The sequence below is a fragment of the Sciurus carolinensis genome, chromosome 9, assembly GCF_902686445.1.
Source record: "Sciurus carolinensis chromosome 9, mSciCar1.2, whole genome shotgun sequence".
Classification (NCBI taxonomy): Eukaryota; Metazoa; Chordata; class Mammalia; order Rodentia; family Sciuridae; genus Sciurus; species Sciurus carolinensis.
This window is the reverse complement of record NC_062221.1, coordinates 29,055,465-29,078,780: the sequence shown is the minus strand read 5'-3', so window position 1 is coordinate 29,078,780 and position 23,316 is coordinate 29,055,465. Positions and strand designations below refer to the sequence as shown.

The window sequence follows — 23,316 nt, the reverse complement described above, 5'->3', positions numbered from 1 at the left end:
GTTGCCGCCATCTTTTTTGAGGACCCAAGTGCTGCCCACAGTGTTGAACTGAACACAGAGGTTCGCGGTTGTTAGGTCCGCCCTCCCGGCTCTTGGCCGCCGCCTTCTGCCTCTCTCCGTCTGGGGCGCTATCCCGGCTCCTTTTTCTAGCCTTTCTTCTGCTTGTGGATATCTTGTCCCCCTTCCTGAACCCTATGTCCGTTTTTGATCTGAAAATTCATGACGCGGTGAGAAAGTGTTCTTACAGATGGGCGGGGATACCATGTGGAATCCTGGGGCAGAGGAGAAGGCCGAACCGCGGCCGGGAGCCCCTGCAGCCTGAACAATAGCTTTAACTACCTGATCCCAAGTTTAACTTCTGAGACACATCGCGACTGCTTATTAGGAGCAACCCTGCGTAATAGAGACTGGGGATGAACCTCCTGAGTCAGGAGAAGTGAAACTCTTCCCTGTCTCGCCCGCCTCCAGCAATCTCCCGGGCTCGGTTTCCTCCCCTGGAAGCTACATTTCCTCTTCAGGACACAGGTCCCAAGTGTTCTGGGATGCCACGTGGAGCCCAGTGCTGCCCCATAGCTGTAAGCCCAAGCTTCCTCAGATCCCCGCCCCTCTCCTACGACGATCGCATCCCTTAACCCCTTCACGCGACTGACAGCAGCTTAGTTCTCCAGGGTCCTGGTTCAATCCAACTCTCCGCGCAGTCCAAGTCCTGGCACACGCGGGTCTCGACTGGCCAATAGCTGGACGCGGAGCAACAGACATCACAGAAAACCAGCGGAGGCAGGGGTAAATGCAGAGCATTCCAATCAGAGAGTCATTGTTTCTATTGGCACAATGGAAAGCCCCACCCCTCACGGCGGACTCATTGTAAAGGGGAGGAGGCTTCGCAGGTTCCAAGCTAGGTGGGAGAGAGAACCCAGGAGGCTCTATACCACCAGCCTCCACAGATGGCAGCGATAACAGGCTGCATTGTCAGGCGTAGAGCACGCAGGCATCCTGGCACCGAGGAGAGGGTCAGGGCCAGGATCCGGAACGCTCCCCTGGGTGCGGGTCTCCCAACCGGGTGGATCCTGCCTGCTTCAAACTGTCCAAGAACTCCAGGCCCCAAGACCTCCAGCCCTCCCAGGACTGTACCTATGACATCATTACCAACCAATCAGACAGGGCATTCTGTCGACCTTAGACTTCTTCGTTTCCAGGAGGCGGAGCTTACGCCGGTTAAACCTTTCAAACGCCCCACTTGGCTGCTGGCAGAGGGGCTTCAGCTGTGACCGCCGCCCCCCACCTAACACCCTCCCCAGGATCAGAGCTCCGTACCAGTTGCACACTCTAGGTTCTTACAGGTTTGTGTGCCTAGAGGTGTAGTAGAGGTACTGAAGGCAGAACTTCTTTGAATGAGGACCAGCAGGTGCGGGGAACAGAGGAGTGAGAGCCAAGATATGGCTTTAATAGCACCCACTGCTCTTTGGGTTCACAGCATAGCGAGTGGAGGGCACAAAACCTGATACCGAGGAAGGATGAAGGAGGTGGAGTGCTGGTGGGAAAGAAAGCGAGGAGTTCCTGAGAAGTGATGTACCTGAGCCACCTTGGTGGTTTGGGAATGCTTCCCGCAGAAGATGCCTGAGTAGTGCCTTGAATGACCATCTTTGAGGAAAGGGGTATCCATCCTAGATCTCAGAGGCCCTATGGGCAAATGTGCAGAGACATTTGCCCATAACGGGTGGGTGACTGAGGGAAATCAAACCTTGCCCTATCACCTAAGAGGGTTAGTTCTGGTTTCTGCGGGTACTCCTAGTGCAGAAAAGTGCTCCTTGACACCTCTGAGCAGGTTATCCACAGCAGGTGACTCTCTGTGTTGCTCCCTGACCTACCTTCCTTCACTGTTTTCCTCCTTTTGTGGCTGCTGTTCTATGAAGGCCACCTGCTGGCCCTGCCATCCCATCTGCACTCACCTCTGTGCCCCCATCCCCAGTGATATCTCCCAATGCACTCTCTGTAAAGTCAAAAATCAAGTAATTCCTCCCTCCACCTCAAAGTTCAGCCTTGCCCCTACATTCCAGGAGCAATAATAAGACCCCTATATGGTTCATCCTCATCCTTTTCTCATCAGCTTCAAACTAGAAGGTGCATCCAGGACCCAGAGACTTTAAGATTTGAGGCTGCTGTAGAGGAAATGGACATAAGACCAAAAGACCAAGAAGGTAAAGGTGTAGCCTTCTCAGCTCCTCACCTTTACCTCACACAATTCAATGCCTTATAGAATCCATACTATAGTGCATGCCCTGGGTTCAATCCCTAAACACATACACACACATACACTAGAACCCAGCACTATAACTGGCCAGCTCTTTGCTGGGCTAAAATGTTAACCCTACTTAAAACAGACTATTCATGCATTCCTCACTTCTGGAGTGGCAGAACACTGCTAAAGAAAAATATACAATCCTGATTATTGGCTTAATTTTACATTTGTGATCAAAAACCTCAGTATTATATTGGAGAGCCAATGCAATGAAGTAAAGCAAGAAAAATAATAAAAAGAGATGAAGATTTGAAAGGAAAAAATATGAAAACTCATTCACAAGCAACAGGATTGTGGATGTAATAAAAATCCAAAGAAACTACAAATAAATCATTAAAGGTGAGTTTAGAAAGTTGTTGAACAGAGTCCATATAGAAAAACCAGCCTGGCACCGTGGCCCATACCTATAATCCCAGCGGCTCCAGAGGCTGGAGGGAGGAAGATTGTAAGTTCAAAGCTAGCTTCAGCAACTTAGTGAGGCCCTAAGCAACATAGTGAGACCCTATCTCAAAATAAAAAGAGCTGGGAATGTGGCTCAGTGGAGAGAGAGGAAAGAAAAATATGTTGTAATTTCTGTTATGTTGGCAACAGAAAATAAAACTTAAAAACTTTTTAAAATACTATTTACAATAGCATTAAGTAATAGCAAATGCCAAGGAATAAATCTAATGGAAGATCTGTAAAGACTCTACAAATACATATATAAAAAACTATAAAACCTTATTGAAAGAAAATAAGTGGAATTAAAACTGGAAGATTAAATATTGTAAAGGTACTACATTTCTCCCCAAATTGACAAATTTGAGTTCATACAACTCCAAATGAAATCCCAACAGATTGTGTATGTGTAAACTGGCAAACTAGATTCTAAAATATAAGAGGGCCAGGAATACCCAAGACAGTTTTAAAGGAAAACAAGATAACAAGATTTAAAAAGCAACAGAAATCAAGAGTGTAGGGTGCTGGCACAGAGATGGGTGCACTAATAGAACAAAGCCAAGGACAGGCCTAAAGATTTGTGTAAACTTTAATTTTGAAAACAGTGGCTCTACAAAGCTAACACAAGGAAAGGATGGACTTTCAGTAAAGGCCATTTGGATATCCATATAGAAAAAATTAAATGAGAACACTACCTTCATAACAACTGCATAATCAATTCCAGGTAGATCTGACATCTAGATATGAAAGGAAAGACCATACAACTCCAAGAATAGAGTGCAGGAGATGATCCTAACAATAACTTAGAGCAAAGATTTTTTAACAGGACATAAAATGCACCAACTAAACCTGGTGAGGTAGCACACACTTATAATCCAAGAAATTTAGGAAACTAAGGCAGAAGGATCTCAAGTGTGAGGCCACCCTCAGCAACTTAGTGAGATCCTGAATCAAAATAAAAATGACTAGGGGCTGGGGAGATAGCTCAGCCAGTAGAGTGCTTGCCTTGTAAGCACAAGGCCCTGGGTTCGATCCCCAGCACCCCCAAAAAAAATGACTAGGGATGTAGATCAATGGTAAAGAGCCTCTGGATTCAATCCTCATACCAACAAAAAGTACTAACTATAAAGGAAAAAACTGATAAATTCAATTACATTACAATTAGCTACTTCCTTTTATCCAATGACAAGCATTAATAATGGGAACCACCCTGGTTCTATTACAGCTACTTTGGAGGCTAAGGCAGGAAGATCACTTTAGCTCAGGGCTTTGAGACCATTCTGAGTCACATAGGAGACCCTGTCTCAACATATAAATGAATAAAAGAGTGAGATAAGATATTATAAAATATAAAACCTAAGGACTCATATCCTGAATACCTATTACAAATCAATGAAGACAAACTAATATATAAGCAGTCAAGAGGATTTGAATAAGCACATCACAAAAGAAAATATCCAAATGGAAAATAACAAAACCTAATGAAAAGGTGATCATCTTCATTAGTCATCAGGGAACTACAAATGAAAAAGATATCAGTGGGGCAGGGTGGGCTATAATCCACGCCTGTAATCCAGCCACTCAGGAGACTGAAGTAGTTGTATCACAAGTTCAAGGTCAGTCTCAGTAACTTAGCAAGACTGTCTCAAAATAAGAAATTAAAAAGAACTGGGCATGTAGCTCAGTGAGAGCACTTGACTAGCATATGTAACCATGGGGTTCAATCCCCAGTACTGCAAAAATATACACCACTATACTAGAATGACTAAAATAAAAATGGCTGAAATTCCAAGTTTTGGAAAAAATGTGTGTGTGTGTGTGTGTGTGTGTGTGTGTGTGTTTGTGTGAAATTTTGGTGCTATGGATTGAACTTAGGCAGTGCTCTACCACTGAACATGCCCAGTCATACCAAGTTCTGGGAAAGACAGGAGGATTTCTACATTGGTAGAAATATTTGGAAAACATGGGCTAGGGGTATAGCTTAGGAGTAGAACACTTGCCTAACAAGTTAAATATCCTGAGTTCCATCCCCAGCACCATAAAGAAAGAAAATTATTTGGCAGTATCTGCCAGTATCTTGTAATTCTACTCTTGGCAATATGCCCTCTCAAATAATGCACATGAGCTACAAGGAAACATGTACAACAATGCTCCTCATAGCACTATTTATAATAGAAATTGAAAACATATAATATAAATGAAAATAGAATTGAAAGGTCACCAACAATGGGTGGATAAATATGGATATTGTTCATAGAGCTTGGGAATGAACAAACTGCAACCAAATAACTATGGCAGATGAATCTCAGACATTTAAGGGTAACAGAAGCAAGACACAAGAGTTTATACCATATGATTCCAAGCTGGGGGTGTAGTTTAGTGGTAGAGTGCTTGCCTCTGATGTACTAGGCCCTGAGTTTGATCCCCAGTACTGAAAAAAATCTGTATACTATATGATTCCATAGCAAAATCTATTTACGATTAACTCCAGGCAGGAGGGAGGAGTCAGTGACTGAATGATTAAATGAGCTTGGGGACTGTTAACATTCTATTTCTTTGCTCAAATGGTAGTTATATCAGTATTTTCACTGTCTTGGTTCATTGTCACTCTTCAAATATTTTTTCATAGTATATTATTCTTCAACAAAATCTCAGTCTGCATCTTTTGGGGATTGAACAGGCAGGTAATCTCTCCACCTCTTAACCTGGAATTGCCTCCTACATGGGGCTTGTAGTCCAGTCATGTCCAATAGATACAGTGCCAGCACCTTTAAGCACCCATTTCTAGGTGCCATTTCTAACCCAGAAGTCAGCCCCGAACTTCTTCACAAACTCCTGCAATTTCTTGAGTTAATCTTCTCAACTTCACCTAAACACTCCCCTTTGAGTGCTCTCCCTCATTGCTCCCTTTCCTAGTCACATTCCACATTTACCAACCTTTCAAGTAAGTAACCTAAGAGATGTTATCTCAGACAATTCCCTCCTTGAAAATAATTCTCTGGTTGATCATAATCCTTCTTTGTGGTGTAATTTTATGTTGTGAGACTGTCATCAGGGTATTTGCTGAGGGGGTCCTGGACTCCACGGACTCCTAACAGCATGTTTGCTATCAGGACCCAGCATTTACATAACTTGTTAGCTAGAATTTCTGCATCCCTTACAAACACATGCCAGGGTCCCTTAGATGATCCTGCAAAATGGGGAAGGGCTTCGGCCATGGGGCCTCACTTTGTTCATCCTAGGAGCCGGCACTGGGATAGATAGTACAGCATAGCCCTGCTCTTCCCACAAGGTTAGTGCATCTTCACAGGATACGCAGTAAAAGTCACAAGTGCATCAGAAGTTCCTGCCTCAGCTTCCCGAGGTCCTGTGTTTTTTACTGTATTACACTTTCTTGAGAAGAATGGTTCTCTGCCTTCAACATTCCAGTGAGAAAGGAGTCATTATTGGAAGTCAGTGTCATTGATACTAGATGTGAAAGGGAAGGTAGAATGTCTCCAGGATGAAGACAAGTAACCAGGTTGTAACCCCAGAACCTATGTGCTCAACATTTTAACAATACTTAAGGTCATCTCCTCAGCAGCCTCCAATGCTGGGTTTCCCAGTAAATAAATGTTCCTACCTCAGCTTCCTGAGAACCTGTTGCCAAAGTTCCATCCCAAGCCTGCTTTGTGCTGCTGCTGCATTACACCCTTATTGGGAGAAAAAAAGGGCCCCCACCTAAGCAATAGGTCTCCTGCAAAAGATGAAGGGAACTTAAGAACATCACTGCTGCCTGCTGTTTGCCTATAGGGTATTGACTTTCCCACTTTGAGTGAGAATCTTTCTGCTAGCCCAGGAAGAATAACAGTTTTTGCCAAACTCTGGAGTCTCATCACTCTAAAACAGAAGTGCAAACCAAACCCCATCCCTATTAACCTACTCTTTTGCCCTACCAAAATGAGGGCACTGTATTGACTCCATGACAAGGGAAACAGGGCTGGATGAGGTCATGCATTCAGGGAGACCAGATATGAGAGAGAGCCTTCTTTACCTGAAAACAACTATGTAGGACAAGAGGGCTTAAACAGGGAAAAGAATGACTTTCAGAGAAAAAAGGAAGATATTAGAGAAGGCTGGAAGCACAGGGGTACGAGTAAGCCTGGGGGAAAGGAGAACTCAGGGAATGGAGGCCAAAACAGGGCCCCCAGGTCTCAGAGGCCAGGCCTATCAGGGCCTATCACCTCTTCAGGCTGCAGATATCAGTGCAAGCTAGACTGATGGATCCTGAGACCCAGTCCCCCACTCATCCTCTCCCACCCTAGGATCATAGAGGGAAGCCCAATTCCAGATGCCTGTGATTTATTTCCAAAGGTGAGCTGCAGCACATAGGAAAATACACATGGCTTTTTCAGTCTACATTTTTAGAGAAAATAGATTCTGTCATTGGCTTTCTCAACCATCATCCGATTCCTTGAGGCTCTTGAACGAATGGCTTGTCTCCAAGAACCCGCTTTCAAAGCAGCAGCTTGGTCAAGGCCTCTGGGCGCAGAAAGCAAGGGGCAACAACCCCTATGGGGGTCAGGGGAACACATGAGCAGCACTCACTGCAAAGCTAAGGCAAAGAACAGAGCTGGTTGGAGGTACCTCCCCTCACCCCAAGGACATGGCTTGCTGAGGCCCAGGACACAGACCAGGTGGGGTGGGGATGGGGGCTCTGGCCCAGCCTGGAGCAGCAGCGGGACTTTAAGTGTGTATGAGGGAATGGAGCGGAGTGGGGGCATGCTGAAGAGGCAGCCTACCAGGGGATAGAGGGGCTTGCATATTTCCTCTGCCCCAGTTTAACTCCCAGACAATGGTCCCCAATCCTGTACTTGGCCCCTTGCATTAGCTATACTTCAGATGGAGGGCCCTGCTCAGAAACCTTCTACCCCCTTATCCCCTCACAATATCAGTGCAAAACATTCTTTGGGCAAAGCCCCTGGAGTCCCCTGCACCCTAACCAGGGCTGCAGGGAAGGAGGAAAGGGAAGGTGCTAGCTGGGGCCCTCCCCCAACATTGGGAATTCCTTGCACATCTCTCGGACAATCATGCGGTCCATCTGGCACTGGGGGGAGGCTTCCTCCTCAGTCAGGATGCGTCGCAGTGTGGCCTGCAGGTCAGGCAGCCGATGTCGGTGCTGCAGGTAGGGCGTGGAGCGGATCACAGCATGCATCAGGGAGAGGTATTCCATGCGCAGCTGTGGGAAGAGGAGGCCAGCTCAGGGATCCCAAGTACTATGACCACCACCAGAAAGGGACTGGTCACTACTGTCCCATGGATCCCAAGGCTACTGACCAGCTTACACATTTGAACATCAGGGCTGCATTCCCAGCACCCAAAATGCACCTGGCCTTCAACAGTTGCTACATAAGTGAACAGATGAATCATCTCACCCACAAAGAGTCCCAGAATGTGGCCTGCCCAGGGAAGTCCGAAAATTCTTTAGAGCTGAGCTCTTAAGGTATCATGTCTGTCATTGGGAGGTCCTCTTATTCTCACCCTATCCCTCTCCTTCCCTGGAAGATGTCACAGCTTAAAATAGTGACCCACCTCTACCTATTGCCTAGACTGCCTCTGTGAGCACCAGATAAGAATATCCAACTGTAAGCTTGTCATTTCCTGTATATACCAAAAACCTCACGTTCACCATCAAACTCAAGATCTTCGCCAGTCTCTCCAAGCTAAAAGATTTCTCATGTTCTTTATTGTAAGATAAAACAACACTATTCTCAATTCAGAAGCACAGGCCTGAAATGAAGGCATCTGTTTTGATTCCTATCTTCCATACACCCCATATCCAATTCATCTCCAAGACCTGGCCATCTTACTTTCTATGTATACCCTGAACACGTCTCCAACACTTCTCCCCCCATAGCCCATACTCCCAGTACCTGTGGCTTAAGCAAGTCAACAGCCTTGCAACTTAACACCCACGCTCTTCCTTGTCTTGAGACTCCAAATCCTTTGGCCTGACCCCACTTTTTCTTTTCCCCATCAATATCCCTCATTATCTTTGATTAGAGAAATTGATACCAAAACCTCCTTTAGACAGCATCACCCTGCTAATTCCCAATCCTGAAAGCCAGACCAAGGTGCCTGCACATCAAAATGCCTGAGTCTAAGTATTACACAAGTACAGTGGTTTTCAGGCCTGAACTTCACTCACTACCACAAAACTCAAAAGGACAAGTGGCACTACTGGAGACTCCCACTGCTTTTCTTTGCTGTGTTTGCTCTCCTTACAGTATCACTGTTCACCTTCTCTGTCTTCCAAACCTAAATTGCCTGGCCAGTTGGACTTGTGCTTCATGGAGAAAACAGAAGCAATCTTTTTTGTTGTTGTTGCATTACTGGGGATTGAACCCAAGGGACTCTACATCTGAGCTACATCCCAGCCCTTTTTATTTTGAGACAGTCTAAGTTGTTGAGGCTGGCCTTGAACTTGTGATTCTCCTGCTTCAGTCACTCAGGTAGTGAGGATTACTGCACCCAGCTCAGAAGCAATCTTTTAGAAATCCCTTGTCTTTTGCTCTCAGCATTCACATCACACCTGTCTCCACCTGCTGTGACTCCTGCTCATGTGGTCCTGGACACCCCTCACTCCCTACCTCATCTACCTGCCTCCTGAAGAGGCCTACTCTCCCCAAAATGTCAACCATTTTTCAATGCTTACTAAATCACCCCCTCTGGCTCAGGACATGCATCAGTACTTACTACCTATAAAACACTCCCTGAACTCACATCATGTGCCTCTAGCACTACCACCCCTACTACCCCACCATTTTTCTGTTCCCGTCACAGAAAATTTATGAGAGTTGCTTCCATTCCAACCTTCCCTCATTTTTACTCCCCAATAACTTCAAATTCTCTTAAACTTTCCATTCAGATTCTTACCCCAACTCCATCAACATTGCTTGTCAATCAACTCCTGACCTCCAGGTGACAAATTCAATGTCCAGTTTTCAGCCCTTAGACTCTTGACTGTGTGGTGACAGCAGAGCTTCTTCTTCCCAAAATGTGACTCTGAGGTTCCTGTTCGATTGGTTTTGTTCCTGGGTTTCTCCTTACTCATCCCTGATGAAGTCTGAGCTCCCAGCTAACCCTGCCCATCCATCTCATTTTCTAAGTGACTGTACTATTTCAGGTTTCCCATCACATCTCTGCATGGACAACTCCAAAACATCCCTCTAGTTCCAACTTGCTCTTCATTGCATCCCTGATGACTTCAGCCTGGCAGGTAGATCCTTAATCTTTTTTTTTTTTTTTTTTAATTTTTAGTTGTAGATGGTATGGACCTTTAATTTATTTATGTGGTGCTGAGGATTGAACCCAGTGCCTCACATGTGCTAGGCAAGTGCTCTACCACTAAGTTACAACCCAGCCCCTCCTTAATCCTGACCCATTCAAAACATAACTCTATTTTCCCAAAGTTCTCCCCATATCGATAATCAGCACTGCATTCAACTGGTTGCTCAAGATAAATCCAGCAAGCTCTGCCAGATCCATATCCATCATACCCCAAATCTGACCTCTTTTCACCACCACCATGGCCTTTCCCTGTCTCTTTATCTCCATTTGATGTCATGTCCCCTCATTTGGTTCAGAATCCACTCAGAGCCCATCCCTATTGTGATAACCACCAGGCACCTTGTCACCAGGCGACAGGTCTGCAATGTGCCGCACAGTGATGTCAATGAGCGCCATCATGTCTGTGTGGTAGAAGATGGAAGCCGTGGTAGAGCTGCTGAACACATCCTGCAGGAACTTCAGGATAGAATGTGGTGGTTGTGGTTCATGTTTGAAGATGCGCACAGGGTCATCTAGGATGCAGGAGTCATGGGGGTCAGAGTGGTCCTTCCAGGGTCCAAGAACCACCCTAGGAGTTAGAGGAGTCAAAGCAAGGGATCATAACGTTACAGGGTATCAAAGGGGTACACACATGGATTCCTGGGCCCTCACCCCCTCTGTTCAGAAGCAACAGCAGCTTCTCAGAGAAGATCTTGACATTGGCATGTTTGCTCAGGGCAGCCATGATGACGTTCTGGTCAGGTGCTAAGGAAGGACATGGGTGTAGACAAGAGCACAGGTGTAGAGCTTAGAAGCCTCCACTTCGGTCAGCCCCCCCAGCTGGGCCCCAACCTCACCTGGGAGGTGCAGGTTGAGAGCCAGAAGCAGGTTCATGCAGAGGTCCGGCAGCTGCTCTGTGGTGTCCGAGGGCAGCCCATCCTCAACAATGCTCAGCAGGAACTGGGCAAAGGGTGTGCCTAGGTGTTCTGGAGGAGGGGTACACAGAAGTCTGCAGTCTATCCCTTCCAACACCACCCAGCTTCCTGGTCTTTGAGTCTTGGGGACACTCTATCTCTGCAAGGCTGTGGTCTGCAGGTTCCCAGGCCTTTGGGCCATGTGTCCTACCCCTGGAACCTGTGGTCAGTTGGTCAAATATTTGCATTCTTACCATAGTGTGCATAGGGCACTGCCTCCCCCATGGAGAAGACCATGGCCAAGATGAGAGCGGAGTAACAGAGCTTCTGGTGGTCTAGTGGGGGGGGTAAGGTAGGTGGTCAGAATTCCCGAAGATGGCAGAAACCCTTAGCAGAAAATAGGTATACCCTCCAGATGGCAAGAAACAGCCCTCACCCCTGCCTCACCCTGTGTGTCCGTCTGCATGTCCCGTGCCAGCTCCACAGGCAGCACAGATGTCACAAGCGTAGAGATGATGGCTGCATCTAGGCTGCACATAGCACCGAAGCACTTCAGTAGCAGCAGCCGCAGTGATGCACGGTGTTCCTGTCAGAGGACCTTACATGCTCAGTTCCTGGAACCCCAACCCTACCTATATCCCTCCATTCCCTTCCCTTCTGTTTTGCACACACCATTTGGTAATAGGCCACCAAGGCCAAGATAGACTCAAACTCATTCCTCTTGCACATTTTCTTGCAAACTTCAGGGTCTGCATCAGTCTGTAGGGAGGAGGAAGTAAAAGAGTCACCCAGTTTGAGCCAAGCTGTGTGGCCACATGGGGGTGAGTTAAGTATGTTCGTGTAGGGGAGACTCATAAGCATTAAAGAGAGATGGTGCAGTGTGGGGGTCACTGCTCCACATGATGGGTAACACATGTGGGCCCCCACCCCGCACCAATATATGCAGCAACTCCTCCAGATAGCAGCGGATGACATCTTCGTCTTCATACAGGGCCCAGCTGCGCTGCTGAGCATCATCTTTCCTCCGGGCAAGGTCTGCAAAGATCACCTCCAGTCTCTGCTGGTCATGGCAGACCTGCCCTGAGGGCAGGGCTGAGCTCAGATCCTGGGGAGAGAGGGCAAGGTGCAGCTCAGTACACTCCCTGCTTGTCTTCATCTCCAGGAAGCCCTCAACCCTGGATCTGTGGTCTACATGCTGTGAGCTCAAGTCCTACATCACCTACACTGGGTAGGGGGGCTCAACTTTGGTCTTGGTGACCTCTTAGGACAGAATTTTGCATGAGACATGTCTGCGGATTTTCCTTTACTTGTCTCTCACCTTACACCTGGATAAATACCCTCAATGAGAAGGGTCATGGACTCTGTCATTATCTGAATGTGACTCTGACACTCCATGCTCCCATTCCACACAAAGTGACACCAGGCCTGTCACTGATCCACCTCTCACATAATCCTCAAATTCTGTTAACCAGGTACTGGTTGCGGTGCCCAACACAGTGTTACCAGTGGCCCACTACCTCCTCCACATCCAGAACTGTAAAAGGAGCTTAATGGCACCTTTCCCTCATCTAGGCCCCATGATGTAGTCTGGGCTCACTGCCTCAATCCTGTGCCTGACCAGTACCCCAACCCTGGCAAGGGACCACACCCATCCCATGATGCCCACACACCTCACTCTCTCTCGTTCAAGTCAGCACTTAAGCCTCCAACATAGCTCTCCCAAGCACCCATTTCTCTCCACTGCCAAGGCAAACAAGGCAAGGTTTCATTCATACCCTGTGTCCATTCCTTCCCTATAGCCAGAGAAAACTCCTGCCTACCCACATCTGGTCTCATCTGTCACCTGCCCCAGATCTCACCTCCTCCCTCATTGCCTGTGTTTCAGTCATGCTGGTCTTCTACTCTCTCCTGTAAGCCATGCTTAGTCCTGCTCATGGCCCTTGTCCAGGCTAAGTCTCTCACTCGAATGCTCTTTCTCCCTTTCTCCTTCATGCGTCAGCTCAAATGACCTCTGTACCCAACACAATGAAAGCCCAAATAATGAGCTTGACAATAACGCCACTTACAGGCTGGACTAAAGTGTGAGGGTGGGACAGGGTGGGGGTAGCAGGGTGGCCTGAGGGTGGGGAGGCTCCTGGCCCACCCTCACCTTGCCCTCTACCAGCGAGAGGAGGACCTGCTCCATGACAGGTGAACTGGCTGGCACGGAGGCCTGGATGTGGCCCACTACGACGCCAATGGCCACACGGCATAATTCGTGGCTCAGGCCGGTGTTTCTCCGCACAAGTTCCATCAGCTCTGCCCCAATGGTTCTTGGCACAATGGTCTCAGCCTCAGCCTTCTCCTCTGTGGTCCCCAGGCTCAAAGCTCCCAGGGCCTCCAGGTCATCAGGGACTGAGGTTGTACCAACTGCCATCTCCTCTGCAGGGGGTTCAGGGGCTGGTGCCTTGGAGGGAGAGAGCTGGGCTTGGGACACAGTGGTGTGGGTGCCTCTGCGGGGCACAGGTGGAGGCGTAGGTGAGCAACTGGGACCCAGATCAGAGGGGCTGGAGCCTGTATAGAGCGTGTCCAAGGAAGTGCTGCCGACAGAAGAACCACTGGACACGGAACTACCCCCAGAGGGCATGGTGTTACGACCACCTGTGAGCAGAGAGTAGATGCTATGCTGGGGCAGCCTCCTGAGGGACCCCACCCCTCCTAGCCCAGAGTGACTATTCCCCCAATATAGGACACAGTTCCTCTGAGAGGTCCTGTCTCCCCACCAAGTCCAAAACTTCCATCTGCCCCAATAGAGAACCCTATCTTCTCTGACAGAACAACCATTTCAAGCAAGGTGTACCCCCACCCCAATTCCCCCAATCCTGCCTTCTCACCACTCCCGCAGACCACCAGTGCCTCACGATCTCGGCGCTTCACAGGCGGGGGTGGTGTGGTGGGTGCTGCTCGGCGAGGCTGTGGTGGGATCTGGGAGGACAGAAGAGAGATCTTGGGGGGACAGGTTGAAGGCTGGGACCCTGAATCCTGGACATGGGCAAGACTATGCTCTGGCTGCAAAAGTGATCCAAGTGGACCCCTTGATGAAGCCTCTGGATGAAGCCTTCAGTTCCACCCACCCTCTTCTCCAGGATGCCCTCACCATGTACCTGGTAGAGGCCTCCGTCTGTCCCAAGATGCTCAGAACTGGGCAGGCTGTGCTGCCGTTCAAACCCAATTCGGCACATTCCATTGGGCTGCCGAGCAGCAGCAGTATCCAGGTGGTGGTCACTGGTAGACGGGGTCATAACTGCAGCACTGGAAGCTGAGGGGCCTCTACGAGACAGGGTCTCTTTCCGATGGTAGATCAGCTTCCTAATGGAGGGACAGGGAGACTATGGGGGAGAAGCACCTCCCAATTCTCAAAGTCCTTTCCTGGTCCCTGTGGGATGCTGGGACCCCAGAGCCCTGGTCCCTTATCATCTCTGCCATGACCTACCCAACTCTGTGGTATTCCATACTATCCCCAGTCTTGCCTCTACACATCTCTGATCCTCCCTGAAGGACCCCACCCCTCCATGTTCATGGGAGGATCCACCCCCACTTTCCCCATACTCACTGGAGGACTCCGCGCTGTTCCAAGCTGTACTTGCCACCATCTCGCATGGCTGTGTTGTGCACAGCCTCTATGGCTCGGTCAATGGCCTGGAGAACATCCTGTTCCAGGCCCTAAGTGGGGGAGGGGGTAGTAGTGATCAGTTAAACCTGGAGCTCAAGTGGGGGAACTCAATCCAGACCTAGCCCAGGATAGAACCCAGGTGGAGGACCACTACAGCTGGAGTCTAAAATCACAGACAAGAGCAGAGACCCAAACAGGACTATGGAATGGGGTTCTCAAACTACATTATAAGGTGGCCCCATGATGCCAGCTTACATACTAAGGATCTTGACTAAGATGCCTCAAAACCATGGATATAAAGCAAAATCATAGCCCAGGGGTCCCCAACTTGGGACCAGGAGTATATCCAGAATCTATTTCTGGGTTTGGCTCAGAGCCCCAGATTGAGATGCCAAGCAGGACACCTCCAGTGTCTAAAATCCTTAATAAGTCACTCTGGACCTTGCTGACCCTTCACAAAAGCAAGGTCACATCCCACAACAGCCTTGTCTTCAGAGTCCTTCACAGGCCCTGAGAGCTGAGAATGGACCAAAGGAACCTCCCCTCCCCATCCCTGCTACCAGCTCTCATCCTCCCAAGCTGTCCCAGTAATCTTGTCATACCTGCCCTGGGAAGCAGCTCTGTTTGTGGTAAAGGATGAACATTAGCAATGGACCTGGATCCTGCTCTAGGCTCTGTGTTGTCATGCCTAGCAACACAGGGGCCAGTCTATCTCACTGCATGTTATAAGTGGCGTGTGGGCAACAGCTGCAGGACTAGCCACCTCCACCTCTTCCCTGTCCCTAGAACACTTCAGAGGAAGTCTAAGTCAGGGCCTGAAGCTTGTGAGGGGGCATTGCCAGATAGTTTTTACAAGAGCTGTAGTCCGGGGCTGGGGAGATAGCTCAGTCGGTAGAGCGTTTGCCTTGTAAGCACAAGGCCCTGGGTTCGATCCCCAGTACCCCCCCCCCCAAAAAAAGAGCTGTAGTCCTTGGTTCAGAGAGTGTTGGTGGGGCTGGGGCTGGTGCTGGGGCTGGTGCTGGGGCTGGGGGGAGTCTTGGAAAGAGCTTAGGGGGTAACTGAGTACAAGAAAGTGAAATACACTGCGATCCCAGGGTTTGGAGGCATCTAGGAGATGGGGATGATTATGACTCCAGGGTTCAAATGGAAGGGGGTTGAGGGCCTGGAGGATGGTTGGGGAACAGGTGGTATTCTAAGGTGGCTCAGTCTCAGTGATTCCAATAGGTGGTGGATGGGGGCGGGGCGGGAATCCTAGAGATCCAGGGAAGGGGTATAATAAGGTTGTGGGGGGTCTCAGGGATTTGGTGACTGGAGTTTCTGAGTCTCGCTCTAGAATTCTATTCAGATGGAGGTCTCAATACTAGGGAATATGCATGGGGAATATGGGGTTCCAAGCAGTCTCAGTCCCAGAGTTAAGTTTTTGATAGCTTAAGCTTTTGGTAGGTCTGGTCTAGGATGTCAAGGGCCTGGTCTCTTGCAGGGGTTGCTAGCCCTCGGAGTTTCAATCTTCACGGGTCTTGGGAGTCAGGGTCCGGGTTTCAAATTCCCTGTCTGCTAGAGGTCCAGGCCTCGAGTCCTGAAGGATCTGGGGCCCCTGGATCGGTTCTGCCAGCCTATGAAAGGGCCCAGTCTCAGGGGCCACTGAAGCGATCTGGGGAGGGGCACACTCACCTGAAGGCGATGCAGATAGGCAGGCGGCACGTAACCTGTCTCTCCACTGCGCGCCCGCGCCGCCAGCCACCAGTGCGTGCTGCTACGCTCCAAGACCAGGAAGGTCTCGCCTGCGGTGAACGCTAGCGCGTTGGGCTCCGCCGAACGGAACGCGTACAGAGCACGGTACATGAGGCCGAGGTGGGCTGCGCCGGTGCAATGTATGCGGCGAACTGCCGAGCTAGGACACCAGGCCGGGGAGTGCCGCGCCGCGCTCGCCCCGCCCCGTGACACCACGCGTACGCGTGCGCGCGCACGCCCGTTCTCCGCAGCTCAGACCCGGGAGTGTCAGCCCACGCAGTGGAGCTCAGCGCCCCCTGGCGGCCCCAGAAGCGCGGCGAGGAGGGGCTTAAGAGATCACCCTCTCTGTGGTGATCTTCTCCCTTCAAGGCCGATTCAAGGCCGGTGATCCCCAGCCCCAGCTCAGTCACCCAGAGCCCGGACCAGGGCTTCCCTTACCCGGCCCTTGCACTCCCATTTCGCTCAAACCCCAACACTACGGCCCTTCCTACATCCGGATGAAGACTGGGCCTGTGCGCCCTGACAGTCCCGGGGAAGTGGGCACCGACCTACTAAGGACGGTAACTTGGACTGGGTGCTTTCATTATAAGCTTCAGGGCACCTCATCACCAAGTCCCTGCTTCGGTGGGTGGACAAATAAGCACGTGTGATGATGGAAAGTATGAGACTATATCCCAGTTCAAAAATTTCCCCTTTGCTCTCCCTGCCCCACCACACCACCCCAGTCGTCAAGCTTCCACCCCTATCAGTCATTATCATCTTGCTTTTTAATTTTTTTTAGGATTTAAACCCCTGGATTATCTTACTTCTGATGCTCCTTTCTGAGGGCAGACAGGAGAGTTGGAAGAAGGTGGGTAGTGGAATGGAATGACATGCTATAAAGAATGTTTGACCCACCCAACTTTCAGTCAGCCCAAACCTCCAGTTTTGGTGTTTTTTTTTTTTTTTTTTTTTTTTTTTTAATACCAGGAATTGAACTCAGGGGCACTCAACCACTGAGCCACATCCCTGGCCCTGTTTTGTGTTTTATTTAGACAGGGTCTCACTGAGTTGCTTAGCCAGCGTCTCACTTTTGCTGAGGCTGGTTTTGAACTCTAGAGGATGTCCTCCTTCATCAGCCTCCCAAGACACTGGGATTAAGACATGCACCCAGCTTCAGGCTGGACCTCCAAAACTTTGAAATCCTCAGTGAGTTCCTCTTAAGTACTCAGGCTGAGGGAAGATGCCCTGAAGTGTTCTGAGGATATACTTTCCACTGGAAACTAAGCCCTGGGAGCAGGTGTGGACCCAAGGCTAGTATGCACAGCTGACCTGTTTCTAGGCATGGTAGGCCTAAAGGGTCTTGGAGAGGAGGTGGCGGGGAGGTTCAGGTGAGGGACAGAGCTGCTAGAACCTGACAATCAGACCCTGGCTTCTCTGCACCAGATCTGGCTCTGCAATTCCAAGACCTTCCTTGGCTCCTCCTCTTGCCAGAAACCCTCCACACAGAGCAGTAGTAGCTGTCAGGGGCTGCACTGGCTGAACTTTGAGTAGGATGAGACTGGTTAATTGCAGTGGAGCTCAGGGGTGGGTAGAAGCAGTGACAGGTGATGTAGTTAGGAAGACCAGCCTTACCTGAACAATCCCTTTTATTGTGCCCCCAACACCTAGGCCCCCTTTCCACACAGCCTATGGCTTCCACAGCCTAGTGTTACTTGAAACCCCAGTATTGGCTCCAATATATCTGACATCACAATGTTGAGCTGATTAGCTGATGCCAGTGGCACAGGAGGAATCAAAAGCTAGACCTAAAGTTTGGAGACTCTGTTGCCTAACTTCAGCTTTAAGCTGCTACACAGGGCCACAGAAGTAGTAGTTTCCAGGTAGGGATGATGAGAAAGAGCCAGGACAGAGCAGAGAGACTTGGCTAAGGTAGGTTTCTTTTTGGGTGACCTCAGGGTGCTAGGTTGGGCACTGAAGACCAAGGCAATACAAATGGTGACTTTAGAATCCATGGGATGTAGAAGTAGCCAGAATACTTGCAGGGCCAGGGAAGAGGTTACGGCACATGATAAGCTTCTGAGGATTAGGAGGGGTGCTGCATGCCCTTGGAAAGAATGACAATAACATGGATACAATAAACAAAAAGATCTGTATTAGAACATTTACACTTAGGGAACAAAGAGGTATCTGCATCATCAAATGTGGAATGTTGAAGAAATAGTTAAAATAAATAAAGACTCCGAGGGCAACTGGGGCTGGCTCGGGTTGGGGCTCACAGAGGCCACTGCGCATCAGCTCCAGGCTACAGGGGCCACTACCTGGCCATACTGGCCTCCTCCCTGACACAGCACAGCTATGCCTGGGACAGAGTCTCTCTCAAGTACTGGAACAACCAGCAGCTCACTCTCCACTCTCCTCACTTATCTCTGTGACAATGTCTATCAGGCTCTGGAGCCCAAAAATATAGCCAGCATCCTGGCCCTCATGCACCACACTGTCCTCGCCGTACAGCCTGCAAGTGGTGTGAGCAAAGTCGATCATGCGCACATCCACTGAGCTGGCGCCAATGGGCTTGTAGGCATAGGCACCAGCAGACTCGTCAGCTGACTCCTCTGATAGGTCCTCCAAGTCCTCCGCATCAGAGTCCAGGGCCACTTCAGGCCACTCTTTGCCATCATAGATAACCAGTAGGGAGCTTGAGTAGAAGCGGTAGGATTCCTGTCGTTCCAACACTGCCTTGAGCTCAGCCAGCTTCTTGAGCACAGGGCCCAGGAGCTCTCGGCGCAGGTATCGCCCATTGTGGAAGAATTGGAAAAGCGCCTCCTTGAAGCCCTGCACTGACAGCTTCCGCCCATGGTACTTGTTCATGAACATAAGCTGCCCAGTGCCTGCCTGGTACACCTGTGGGAAGACCAACAAGTCAGTGGCAAAGCCTGGACACTGGGGTGGGGAAAGGTGATGGTGATGTGATAGCTGGGATCTGATCCTATTTTCTGTTTTGTAGTACTGGGGATTGAACCCAGGATCCCATGCATACCAGGCAAGCACTATACCATGAATTACATTCCCAGCTCTTTTTAAAATTTTGAGACAAGGGTCTCACCAAGCTGAGCAGGTTGGCCTCCAATTTGGAATTCTCCTGCTTCAGTCTCCTGAATAGCTGAGAACACAGTGTGTACCACTGCGCCAGTCTCTGGACCTGATCCTTTGTTAGTAAGTACACCAAGTCACACATGAGCTGCTGTTTTCTCTGATCAGCACCAACCTGTAATGCAGTCATCTGACCAGGGTTAAGTCATTGTGCTTTTGGGTCAGTGGAGACAGGTTAACTCTCTTGTCTTCTTTCCTATTCCTGTCTATAGGCTCTGGATTCAGCCAACCAGAACAGTTTCAGAAGACTCAACCAGCATACCATATGTGCTTTCTTTTCTTTTTTTAACCAGAAAGCAACACATTCATGTAGCATTACTCTGAAATCTTTAGAGCAAATAAGACTATGTCACAGTGGGAAAGTGGCAGCCATTGGATTCCCTAGCTAGCTCTCATCTTGCACCAGCACGCTACTCACCTGCATGCCACACACACGCACACCAATGACTGCAGATGTGCTCTGCTGACATTTTCGGATCTGGTTAGCTGCTTTCTCCTCTGAAGCATCATCACCATGCTGGCGTGTGCCCATCTTAAGGTCCAGTACACAAGGCACCTCGTAGCGGGAAGTCAGGTTCTCCAGTAAGATAAATTCTAAGTGGTTAAGAACTATACCCTCAAGAGAAAGTGCTACTACACGATCCCTTGGCACTCCCAAGAAATGTGCCTGAATGCAGTGACCCAGAGAGGCCTAAGCCCACAGGGGACTCCATTAGTTGTGCTGTCTCTCATACAGAGCCCACAGCTAACTAAAGAGCTTTGCTTCTTGTCAGGGAACTGGCATGAGAGCAGCTAGTGTCTAGACTCAATACAGGCCTGATATATGACAGCTTAGGATACACAATTTCCTGAATTCATCTAGGTGTGGGACTAGAGTACACAATATCATACTGTCCTCAATTATATAGAATAGCAAATAAGCTCAGTAAATCCCGCAGCCTTAGATATGAACTGTAAATACCAATACAAATTCATGAAAATATTTCTCTTTAAAAAACCTCTTCCCTGTTGTGTGCATTGAAAATGTATAGAAACAATGACCAGAAATAATAAACACCCCTGGTATTGTCTATTTCCCATTAGCAGAAACCAGTGATCCTTAGAGTAAGAGATGGTAAACTATAGTTCACTGCACACTGTTGTACAATCTATGAGCTAGTAATGGTTTTTCCATCTTTAAGAGAATAAAAAATACATGTAAGTTTATGATCCATGAAAATCAAGTGATATTCAATTAGAGTGACCATAAAATTTTACTGGAACACAACACACTCCCTTCATTTAAATACTCTTTATGGCTGCTCTCATGCTATAGCGGCAGAGTTGTGACAAACTATATGGCCTACAACACCTAAATAAACTTGGTAAAGGTAACAAATGCAATGGACTAAAACACATCAAATATATTTACATTCATGCATTGACAATCTAAATTCTAAAGAATCTCACTGGCCTCCTCTGGAGGATATTGGGGAACCCATCCAGTATTAAAAATACCAAGTAAATAAAGTATAGTAAACATTTAACCTGTCTCTTCTCCTATGTAAACTGTACCTCAAGCACATAGTTGATGAGGAAAAGTTGTGCTTTATAGGTTTCCAATTGGTGACTGACAAAATTAGAAAACTGCCTAATGAAAAAAATAGATCTAAGACAATGATGACCCAAAAAAGAAAGACAACTAGACTCTGTTTCCCAATGGACATGTACAATATCATTTCTCAAGGATTATTGCTCCCACTCCCAAGAACTGAACCTGAATCTGATCAAGCCTTTAGATCAAATTATCAACTTACTGAAGACAGTAGAATGAATCAGACATGACTTTCCTATGCTCATATATAAATACACAACCAGGGTATCTCTCCATGTCATGTGCAACCACAAAAATGGGAAGTTATACTCTGTGTATGACATGACAAGATACATTCTACTGTCAAGTATAACTAAAATAAATAAAATATAAAAATAAAAAATAAAAAAATAGTGGAAACAGAGGAGACACAGTAAACATGTAAGACACCTACGGACTGCAATCAGTAAAATCCAGATCATAGAAAACCTGTAGGACCCAGTTTCTTTGACATTAAAAAAAAAAAAAGAAGGCAGCTGGGCATGATGGAACATACCTGTAATTCCAGCTACTCCAGAGTTAAAGTTAAGAGGCCAACCTGTGCAATTAGTGAGACCCGACCTCAAATTTAAAAAGTCTGGTGGGGCTGGGGTTGTAGTTCAGTGGGAGAATACTTGCCTAGGATGTGTGAGGCACTGGGTTCAATCCTTAGCACCACATAAAAATAAATAAAAGGTATCGTGTCCATCTACAACAAGAAGTCTGGAGATACAGCACAGTGGAAGAGTGCTCCTGGGTTCAATCCCCAGCACAGAAAGAAAGGAAGGAATTATTTAATTAATTAATTTCCAAGAAAAGAGTGGTATTTAAAGATTTAATCATTTCAATCCCATGCAATGTATGTGGATCCTCATACTAACAAACCAACAATAAAAACACACTGAGACAATCAGGAAAATGTGAACATGAATTAGGTAGTTTATAGTTAGGAATACCAATTTTTAAGAAATGAGAATGGTGTTTGAGTGTTAAAATAGTCTTATCTTTTAGAGATTCATGCTAAGGTACACACAGATGAAATTATGTAGCTACAATTTACTTCAAAAAGAAAGTTGGAGGGCTGGGGTTGTGGCTCAGTGGTAGAACACTTGCCTAGCATGTGTGAGGCACTGGGTTCGATTCTTAGCACCACATATAAATAAATAAAATAAAGGTCCACTGACAATCAAAAAAATTAGAGAGTCCAGGTGGGAAAAAACTGTTGTTTAAAAATTGTAAGCTCAGTGATAAGAGCACTTGCTTAGCATGCACAAGGCCCTGGGTTCCATTCAACCCCCAACACAGCAAAAAGTTCAAGTATGGGAAGTACTGAGTATATAGAGAAAGCCATGACAGGAGACTGACATAAGTGGGTTAAATGCCAAAACTGGAGGACATATGTTCTGTCAATGCATTATTCTAAGATGTTTTCCTTACTAAAAGTTAAAAATAAATACAACATCAATTCTGAGAAATTTCAACCCATAAGATTATAAGGTTAAAAAAAATTGAAAATAGCTTAAAGTTAAGAAGGGGGGAAAAAAATGAAGGACACTGGCATAACTCATATGCCAGACTGGCGAGCCAGAACTGAAAGGTTAGTTCCCACTCCTTAATCTCTTTTTAGTTAAAAACTATTTGGGAACCTTCTGCAGGAGTCTGAAAACAGGGACCAGGTCTGTACCATCTTCCCTAGGCTATCTAGGTTAAAGCTCACCTGATGCAAGGTGGCACCTTTCTGAGACATCCTCCACTCCCAGAAACCTTTTACTCCTCATTCCCTACCACCTGCACTCAGAGGCCTGTCCCTAGCCCTTAGGGAAGTAATACCTATCCATGAGCATCACAAAAGTATCCTGGCACAACACCAGTAAATTCAATTATGACTAAATAAACCCAACCTCTCTCTTCATGCATTCTTTACTTCCCCTCCCCAACAAGGTAGGGATGTCCCATAAACAAAGGATACTGTACTGGTTCCGATGCTTTGCATTCTCCTTCATTCTTTGTAACTGTTGCTGGTGACATTTCATGCTCCATGGGTTATAGTGTTTAAGCTGGGAACTTATATTCCCCTTTTTTTCTACACTGTAGTATAAGACTTCAGATTTCTTTAGCCACTCAAATTCTTCTTCTAACTTATGGCTATGAAGAGATAAGGTTCCAATAAATCATAATGTCTTAATAAAATTCAGTGTCAAAGATGCATGAAGGAGTTTTCTGGAGTGAT

At 47.7% G+C, this 23,316-nt stretch overlaps 2 protein-coding genes and 1 non-coding gene across 9 annotated transcripts in view; 1 reads left to right on the top strand and 2 right to left on the bottom strand.

Annotated features, from left to right (window-relative positions):
- Positions 1-7,037: 7,037 nt before the first annotated feature.
- Nckipsd (NCK interacting protein with SH3 domain) lies at positions 7,038-16,540 on the bottom strand. Of its 3 annotated transcripts, none has more exons than XM_047564149.1 (13): positions 16,283-16,540; positions 14,552-14,661; positions 14,103-14,307; positions 13,833-13,923; positions 13,109-13,599; positions 11,894-12,064; positions 11,632-11,718; positions 11,407-11,545; positions 11,214-11,294; positions 10,903-11,031; positions 10,718-10,810; positions 10,406-10,578; positions 7,040-7,955 (listed from the first exon to the last, which is right to left on the bottom strand). In XM_047564149.1, exons 1-13 carry the CDS (start codon positions 16,451-16,453, stop codon positions 7,752-7,754), a joined length of 2,145 nt encoding a protein of 714 aa, XP_047420105.1. In that variant the 5' UTR covers positions 16,454-16,540; the 3' UTR covers positions 7,040-7,751. The 3 variants fall into 3 exon arrangements, 2 of the variants coding, with proteins under 2 accessions (XP_047420106.1, XP_047420105.1); XR_007110203.1 differs by having other exon boundaries at positions 7,818-7,955; positions 10,698-10,810; XM_047564150.1 differs by lacking the exon at positions 11,632-11,718 and having other exon boundaries at positions 7,038-7,955.
- On the top strand, positions 15,485-15,558 carry Trnat-ugu (transfer RNA threonine (anticodon UGU)). Its single transcript has one exon. It is a non-coding gene; the product is annotated as a tRNA-Thr (tRNA).
- A 1,914-nt stretch (positions 16,541-18,454) lies between the features above and the next one.
- The window catches only part of Ip6k2 (inositol hexakisphosphate kinase 2), a 29,716-nt gene continuing 24,854 nt past the window's right edge, over positions 18,455-23,316 (bottom strand). For all 5 annotated transcript variants that reach the window (XM_047564913.1, XM_047564915.1, XM_047564914.1 and 2 more), the window contains 3 exons: positions 23,056-23,231; positions 19,893-20,068; positions 18,455-19,225 (listed from right to left, as the gene is read on the bottom strand). In XM_047564913.1, the coding sequence (XP_047420869.1) occupies positions 18,725-19,225; positions 19,893-20,068; positions 23,056-23,231 (853 nt within the window). In that variant the 3' untranslated portion in view covers positions 18,455-18,724. The remainder of the gene's footprint in view (positions 19,226-19,892; positions 20,069-23,055; positions 23,232-23,316) is intronic.